The 8,773-nt window shown below is 50.3% G+C and overlaps 1 protein-coding gene across 1 annotated transcript in view; it reads left to right on the forward strand.

Moving 5' to 3' along the window:
• Positions 1-8,765, forward strand: part of PTPRA (protein tyrosine phosphatase receptor type A) — a 24,793-nt gene extending 16,028 nt beyond the window's left edge. Inside the window, exons 12-21 of the mRNA XM_057369315.1 lie at positions 1,212-1,378; positions 2,224-2,359; positions 3,009-3,158; positions 3,257-3,350; positions 4,189-4,265; positions 5,567-5,701; positions 5,934-6,059; positions 6,749-6,900; positions 7,520-7,655; positions 8,343-8,765. Coding sequence (XP_057225298.1) covers positions 1,212-1,378; positions 2,224-2,359; positions 3,009-3,158; positions 3,257-3,350; positions 4,189-4,265; positions 5,567-5,701; positions 5,934-6,059; positions 6,749-6,900; positions 7,520-7,655; positions 8,343-8,417 — 1,248 coding nt within the window. The 3' untranslated portion in view covers positions 8,418-8,765. The remainder of the gene's footprint in view (positions 1-1,211; positions 1,379-2,223; positions 2,360-3,008; positions 3,159-3,256; positions 3,351-4,188; positions 4,266-5,566; positions 5,702-5,933; positions 6,060-6,748; positions 6,901-7,519; positions 7,656-8,342) is intronic.
• Positions 8,766-8,773: the final 8 nt, after the last annotated feature.

The raw sequence follows: 8,773 nt of genomic DNA on the forward strand, positions 1-8,773 counted from the left end.
GATCCCATCCCCATCCCACCCCATCTGATGGATCCCATCCCATCCCATCCCATCCCACGGATCCCATCCCACCCATCCCATGGATCCCATCCTATCCCATCCCATGGATCCCATCCATCTTATTCCATCCCATCCCATTCCATGGATCCCATCGCATGGATCCCATCCCATCCCATGGATCCCATCCCATCCCATTCCATGGATCCCATCCCATCCCATCCCATGGGTCCCACCCCATCCCAACCCATCCCATCTATGCCATCGCATCCCATGGATCCCATCCCATCCCATCCCATCCCATCCCATGGATCCCATCCCATGGATCCCATCCCATCCCATCCCATCCTTCCCCTCTCCACACTGGGCATCCCCCAGGTGCTCCTCAACTCCTCCCAGGTCAGAATTGGGGTGAAATCACCCCCAGCACCCATTTTTAACCAGAATTTATCCCTCCCAAGAGCCTGCTCCCAGTGTGTCCCACTCTGCATGCCAGGGCTGAAATTCCACCCTGCAATGCTCCAACATTTGCTGTTACCACTGTTGGTTCCTGCTCTCACCCACAGACACTTAATGCCTGAAAATAATCAGATTTATCCCATCAGCTGAGACAAAATCCAGCGCCATACGCCTTGGGGTTGATTGCTTTGCCATCTGTCACCACATTTTCCTGTCCTCCRAGGAGACTCGGGGTGTTTTAGTCACTTTGTTTCCCTGCTGCTCTCAGAGGCGGGCAGGGAAGAGCTGGTGCCTGCAAAGCTGTCTGGACCATCAGTGTGATCCTCCTGAGCCTCATCCTTCACTCCAATGGTTGGGCGTGTGGGTTTTCCTCCCCCTGCCTCAAATCCAAGGATGATGTGGGCAGAGGATTGGGACAGGATGGAGCAACAGCTTCTGTTTGAGCTCGTTGGGGGTGAAATGTGGCAGCTGCTGCCAGGTTGGAGCCACAGGCAGGAACAGGCTGGCAGCTCMCAGCCCTCGGGTGTGGGATGTGGTGATTCAAATGTCATGGATTAGGTTTGTCCCAGAGCCCCAATCTGTACCCTTTAACCCATCCAGCTCCATCTCAGGACTGCAGGGGGATTGATTTTGGGGAAAAATCTGTACCCTTTAACCCATCCAGCTCCATCTCAGGACGGCAGGGGGATTGATTTTGGGGAAAGAACAGAAACCTGAGCTTTTTTTGTTAACCTGAGGACACGTTTCCCTGGCAGGTGGGCGATGTGACAAACAAGAAGCCYCAGCGCCTGGTGACCCAGTTCCACTTCACCAGCTGGCCCGAYTTTGGGGTGCCCTTCACCCCCATTGGGATGCTGAAATTCCTGAAGAAGGTGAAGACCTGCAATCCCCAGTATGCAGGAGCYATAGTGGTGCACTGCAGGTGAGTCCTGCTCATGTCCTGGGCCACCTGGGAAGCATCTCCTGTTTAAAAGGAGGCTGTGAATAGATTGATTTTATTATTTATCCTTATTTAATATCATATAATAATAATGTTATCATTATGTATTATTTATTATATAATTATATTGTACTGTAATATATAATTATATAATATAATTTATATAATACATATAATTATATATATTATACATATTATATAAAAAATTATAGATATTAATTATATATATGATTATATATTATTTCTATTATATATAATGATATAATTATATATAATTGATATATAATCATAATATTTATATAATGTATATAATTATATATAGTAATTATACAATACAATTATGTAATAGAATTATTTGTAATATATTGTTTAATTTGCTTGTTAAAGAAAATCAATTTCTTTCATTTAAAGAAATTTAAAATTCCTTTAAATRCCTATTTTAAAGGAATTTCGTTTTTCAGACGGGACCTTTTCATGATCTTTTTTAATTTTCCTGTGTTAAACAGGGATGTTCCTCTTAGGGACAATCAAAAACAAGCATGAATTGTAGGAAATTCTTGGAGTCTGTGAYGTTAGGGTGTTACAGCTCATTTTTGAGGGGTCATTTGGATTAGCTGATGTCGACAGAGCCAAGCTGAGCACTGGTGGCATGAGAGAAGAGCATCCCTTTTTGGGAGAAGGGAGTGCTGAGCTGACACCAAGCCCCATCCATCCCAACCTTGGACACTCCCAGGGATCCACAGCTTCTCTGGGCACCCTATTTAGGGCCTCCCACCCTCACAGGGAAGAATTCCCTCCCCATATCTCACCCASCCATTCTCTGACAGCGCCGGGGTGGGACGCACGGGCACTTTCATCGTCATCGATGCCATGCTGGACATGATGCACGCCGAGAGGAAGGTGGATGTTTATGGCTTTGTGAGCAGGATCCGGGCTCAGCGCTGCCAGATGGTACAGACAGATGTGAGTGCTGCTACCCCATCCCCTGGGCTTGGCTTTCCTTCACCCCATCAAAGCCTGAGTGAGGGTCAAGTGGCATCGCTCATTGTGGGTGGTGAGCTTTTTATGGGGTCCTGCTCTTTTTAATGCTGTTTGTAGAATCATTAAATCATTTAGGTTGGAAAAAGTCAAGCACTGCCAAGGCTACCACTAAATCATGTCCCCAAGTGCCACTTCTACAAAGCTTTAAAATCCCTCCAGGGATGAGGACTCCAACACTGCCCTGGGCAGCTGTGCCAGGGCTGGACAACCCTTTCCATGAAGAAATTTATCCAATATCCAACCTAAACCTCCCCTGTCACAATTTAAAGCTTTTTCCTCTCATCCTCTCCCTGTTCCCTGGGAGCAGAGCCCAATCCCCCCTGGCTGCCCCCTCCTGTCAAGGAGCTGTGCAGAGCCAGGTCCCCCTTGAGCMTCTTTTCTCCAGGCTTCGAGAACATTTTGTGCCACATGAGCTYTGCTTGGTGTGGCAAACAAAGCCCCAGTCCCCACTGAGTGGCAGGAAGGTTGTCACTCACATTTCTGGGGTGTCACAGGGCGGGCAGGGGGTGTTGGGTCTGCACCCAGCGGGCACAGAGCAGTCTCTGATGGTTTTTCCCCTCCACCCTGACAGATGCAGTATGTGTTCATTTACCAAGCACTCCTGGAGCACTATCTGTACGGTGACACGGAGCTGGAGGTGACCTCAYTGGAGATCCACCTCCAGAAAATCTACAACAAAGTGCCAGGGACCAGCAGCAACGGGCTGGAAGAGGAGTTCAAGGTGAGTGTTTTTTCTGATGGATCTGCTGGGGTGGTGTTGGGGTCACCTGGCCCTGGGTGGCTCTGAAATCTCGCTCTGTTTTGCTCCTTGCCCTGCAGAAGCTCACTTCGATCAAAATCCAGAATGACAAGATGAGGACGGGCAATTTGCCAGCCAACATGAAGAAGAACAGGGTGCTTCAGATAATTCCATGTAAGGCTTCTTGGGCTGTGTGTCCCATGGGTGTGGGGACAGGAATCAGGAGAAATGGGACAGCAGGGACATCGTGATGTTCAACAGGGAAAATGCAAAGTCCTGCCCCTGGGGAGGGACAAGACAGGCACCAGTTTGTGCTGGGTGGAAAACAGCTTGGCAGGAAAGGACCTGATGGTCACCAGCCTGAAACTGAGCCACCAGTGTGTCCCTGTGACAAAAGGGACATGGACAGGCTGGGGAGAGCCCAGAGCAGGCACTGGAGCATCTCTGCTCTGGGAAAGGMTGTGAGAGCTGGGACTGCTCAGCCTGGGCAGGAGAAGGCTCTGGGGGTCTCATCCCTGCAGGGAGGGGAGAGAGGACAGAGCCAGGCTCTTCCCAGGGGTGCCCAGGGACAGGACACTGACCACAAGCACACACTGAGCACAGGAGGGTCCCTCTGAACATCAGGAAACACATTTTGGCTGTGAGGGTGACTGAGCACAGGCACAGGTWGCCCAAGGAGGTTGTGGAGTGTCCATCCCTGAAGATACTCAAATTTTGGGCACATTTGGGAACCCAGCCCTGTATGGCTCTGCCAGCTGGTTTCTGCTGCCAAGATTCCTGCCTCAGGGGCAAGGGAGTCCCAGTGCTGAGCAGATCCTTCTCCTGCAGAGCTCAGCATCCCCTTCTSCCCCAAACCAGGGTCTGGCAGAGGGTGGAGCTGCCTGTCCTTGTCCCACTCAGGTGCACTGCACTCCCCTTCTCTTATTTCTCTCTCCCACTTAGCGTTTGGTGACTTCCCAGCTAAAAGCCACGCAGGTTATCCCAAATCTCAGCTCGTTTTGTTCTGTTCCAGATGAGTTCAACCGAGTAATCATTCCAGTGAAGAGAGGGGAAGAGAACACAGACTATGTAAACGCTTCCTTCATTGATGTGAGTCTTCTCCAAACTTCTCTCCATCTTTTCCCAATGGAAACCACCTCATGCTGCTTCCTTTGGGAAGAATTTGTCCCAAACACTTCTTTTATGAGTTTAAAARTTTAAAATTTCTATGAGTTTTGCTCCCTCCACTTGACTTTGCTTTGTTTTACTGGATGGTGCTGGTTTTTTCTTCAAGAAACCCGTGGGTATATCCAGTTCCTTGTGGAGCCTGAGCAGAATCTCCAGATCCTGGGCTCCCCTCTGCCCCTGTGGGCTGTGGAGGATGGATGCAGTATCCATGGAAATAACACATCCTTGGTCATTTGGTCAGAAAACATCCATGAGATGAGATCAGGGAGAAATGCACGATCCCAAAACCCCAGAGAGGAGTCGGGTCAATCCCATTACACCTGTCTGGATGTGGAGAGGGCGAGGCAGGGAGGTTAAGTGCTGTCCTCACTCCGAGGAGGAGGGGAGTGATTGCACATCCTCCTCTGCTGAGCAATGCTGTGGGCTCCAGGGACACATCTCAGATGAGTGTTTATCTTTGTGCAGTGATGCCAGCACTGGCCAAGTGACAAACCCTGCTCTTCCCCAGCCCAATTTGTGTTTTCATCTCCCAACAACAGATTTTTTTTTTTTTTCCCAAAAGGCAATCACTGGGTTTGCCCACTAAAATTGATTTATTATTATTATTTACCCAGTTTATTCCCAGTTCTAACATCCCCAGTTGCTCCCTGCAGTCTCCTTTGCTGCGTCCCTGTGGAGCAGCTGCCTTGTTGTGCATCCAGATCAGAAAGCTTCCGTGGCACGTAAGCAATTTGGGCTGAGGATTCAATTTCCTGCCTCTGCTGAACTTTGCTTAAATGACAAACTCCAAATGACGAAGCATCTGCAGTCAGAGCCTGCAGGGAGGGCACAGAGGAGCCAACGTCAGAGGGGTTTGGAAAAAACAGAAATTCTTTGTGGCTGTGGAAGAGCCAGAGTCATCCAGCCTTACTGCTGGTTTTCAGARCTCACAGAACRGTTTGGGTTGGAAGAGACCTCAAAAATAATCTTTTTCTATTTAGTTTTGTTCATTTCTTAAAAAAAATCCCCAATAAAAATCATACCTGGAGTCCTTGGAGCTGTGGCAAAGCTCTGCTCCAGCACTCAGAGCCTGCAGTATTGCTCAGCTGTGCTGGAAACCCAAATGGGTAAAGCCAGGTGTGGGTAGGGGATGTGATCCTCCCAAAATTGAGGTGAACTTGGTCACCCAACCATGTCCAAGGGATTCCTCCCACTGCTGTCCTGACCCTGCTCCCAAATTTCAGGGTTATCGTCAGAAGGACTCGTACATCGCCAGCCAAGGGCCGCTGCAGCACACGATAGAGGACTTCTGGAGGATGATCTGGGAGTGGAAATCCTGCTCCATAGTGATGCTGACAGAGCTGGAGGAGAGAGGACAGGTAAGGTCCCACCATCATTAAACACYRGGGAAATAAATGAACAAAYGGCRGGGGGTYRGAATGGGATCATCCTTCAGRCCCCTTCCAACCCAAACCAGTCTGTGATCCTGGGAGTMTGTGAAGCCTGTGGGATCCCACYTGGTGTTGGGCAGCTGCCAGAAGAYTCTTCTGTCCAAACMCATGGGAAAAATAGGGGTTCTGACCCTTTTTCCCTCGTGTGGTGCTTCCTCAGGAGAAGTGTGCCCAGTACTGGCCGTCCGACGGCTCCGTGTCCTACGGGGACATCACGGTGGAGCTGAAGAAGGAGGAGGAGTGTGAGAGTTACACAGTGAGGGACCTGCTGGTGACCAACACCAGGGTAAGAGCCTGGCTGCTCCCTCTGGTGCTCCTGCTTTCACTGCCAGGAGCCCTCGGTGGTGTTCCCTCAGCTCCATCAGCTCCCCATCATCCCACAGGGATTGCATCCCTGTATCCCTGCCTGCCACCCCTCAGAGCCCCTGTCCTGCTGCTGCTTGTAGCTCATCCATGTCCTTTTCMCTGCTGCCCTCACCCTTCTCCACTTTGTCCCCGTTCCCCCCACCCATCCTCCTTCCCGCTCTCCATTTCCTTCATTCCCACCACCCATCCTCCCTGCTGCTCCCCATTTCCGTGTTCCATCCAGCCATCCTCCCTCCTTCTCCCATTCCCCCCATTCCCCCCACCCATCCTTCCTTCTCCCCCTTTTCCCCATTCCCCCCACCCATCCTTCCTTCTCTCCATTTCCCCTGTTCCATCTTCCCTCCTTCTCCCCATTTCCCATTCCCACCACTCATCCTCCTTCCCACTCCCCATTTCCTCCGTTCCCACTACCCATCCTCCCTTCTTCTCCCCATTTCCCCCATTCCCCCCACCCATCCTCCCTCCTTCTCCCATTTCCCACTCCTCCCCTCCTCCATGCCACGGGAATGCCACAAACACCTTTCCTACATGGATTATTACCCAAAGCCCTGACCTGGTGCATTCCCTGGGATCTCCCCCAGCCCCTGACCTCACTCTGTGTCCCCCCAGGAAAACAAGAGCCGGCAGATCCGGCAGTTCCATTTCCATGGCTGGCCAGAGGTTGGGATCCCCGGGGATGGGAAGGGGATGATCAACATCATCGCAGCGGTGCAGAAGCAGCAGCAGCAGTCTGGAAACCACCCCATCACTGTGCACTGCAGGTAAATCCTGCCTGGAGCAGCTTGGACACCCCTCCAGGGGGATCTGCTCCTCCAGGAGCTCGGGAGATGGTCAGGATCCCAAAGCATGTTCTGGATRAATTGGGAGAGGTTGGGGCTGGACTGGCTCCTCCAGTTCTCTCACCCCTGTAGGTTGTGCCYTGAGATCTGTAAGGTCAAGCACTGCCAAGGCCACCACTAAATCATGTCCCCAAGTGCCACTTCTACAAAGCTTTTCAATCCCTCCAGGGGTGGGGACTCCACCACTGCCCTGAGCAGCTGTGTCAGGGCTGGACAATCTTTTCCATGAAGAAATTTATCCAATATCCAACCTAAACCTCCCCTGTCACAATTTAAGGCATTTTCCTCTCCTCCTGTCCCTGTTCCCTGGGAGCAGAGCCCAATCCTCCGTGGCTGCCTGCTCCTGTCAGGGAGTTTTGCAGAGCCACAAAGTCCCTCCTGATCCCTCTTTTCTCCAGGCTTCAAGAACATTTTGTGCCACATGAGCTTTGCTTGGTGTGTCAAACCAAGTCCCAGTCCCCACTGAGTGGCAGGAAGGTTATCACTCACATTCCTGGGGCAAGACAGAGGTTTTCCCTCACCTCTGGTTTCTCTTTTCCAGTGCTGGAGCAGGAAGAACAGGCACCTTCTGTGCACTGAGCACTGTCCTGGAGAGGGTGAAGGCAGAGGCCATCCTCGACGTCTTTCAGACTGTCAAGAGTTTAAGACTACAGAGGCCACATATGGTGCAGACACTGGTAGGTGCCTCCTGCCACGGGAGGACGGGCTGGGGGGGATCAGTGTTGAGTAAAAAACTCCTTGGTTCAAGGTTTTTGCTCTCTGTGAAAGAGGGAGTGAGGGAAGTTGTGGATTCTCCATCCCTGGAAGTGTCCAAGGCAAGGTTGGATGGGGTTTGGAGCATCCTTGGGATAGTGAACGGTGTCCCTGCCCATGGGGGTTGGAATGAGGTCATTTTTAAAGTTCCTTCTAGCCCAAACCATTCCAGAATTCCATGATTCCATGAAGGAGGGGTCTCCCCTTCCTCTTGTTAAGGCACCTGGAAGAGGCTGAAGGCACCGAGTGCCTTTTGAATGCTGGCAAAAACTGTAGGAGCCTTGCTGGGGACATCCTGAGCCACAGCCCACAGATCCACAGGCTGAAAGAGCCTGGAAAAGCATCCTGGAAAGGCTGTGGAATAGTCTGGGGCACACAGGGTTGGAGCAGGCAGGGCTGGGTGAGATCTTGCAGGAGAGGTTTGCAGAGATTTTTAAAGAAAAGTCTTTGGGGATCCAAAAAGATCCTCAGAGAGGGAAGGGGAAAGCAAAGTTTTTGCCATGGGCTCCCCAGTGACAGTTTGGGGGTCTGGACACCTGAGCAAGCATCGAGTGATGTGTCAGGAGTGGATTTTTCTGATCTAACACCCTTCTCTCCCCCAAATCCCCCAGGAACAGTACGAATTCTGCTACAAGGTGGTGCAGGAATACATCGACGCCTTCTCAGACTACGCCAACTTCAAGTGAAGAAAAACAGGAACAAAAATCCACACAACCCTCCCCCCACCGAATCAAATGACAGAAGAGTTGCCTTCTTTAATATTTTGTAATATTCTGTTTGTTAATATACCCCCCCAAACAAAAGGAAAAAAAAAACAAAAACTATGTGTATATATCTTAACTGTTTTAGAGGTTGGTACCATAAGCTTCATATTAGCTGGAGATTTTATATGTAGCAAAGTGTTAGTGCAGATACTGTTGGCTCCTTTTTTTCCAATGTTTTATTGGGGAATTAAATAGCGTGATGTTTGGATTAATATTGTCATACCATCTCTCTTCTGGAGAGTTGATACAGGCTGTTATTTTGTTTGTAAATCTTTTTT

The sequence above is a fragment of the Malurus melanocephalus genome, unplaced genomic scaffold, assembly GCF_030028575.1.
Source record: "Malurus melanocephalus ecotype Western Australia unplaced genomic scaffold, MMel_1.1 scaffold_107, whole genome shotgun sequence".
Classification (NCBI taxonomy): domain Eukaryota; kingdom Metazoa; phylum Chordata; class Aves; order Passeriformes; family Maluridae; genus Malurus; species Malurus melanocephalus.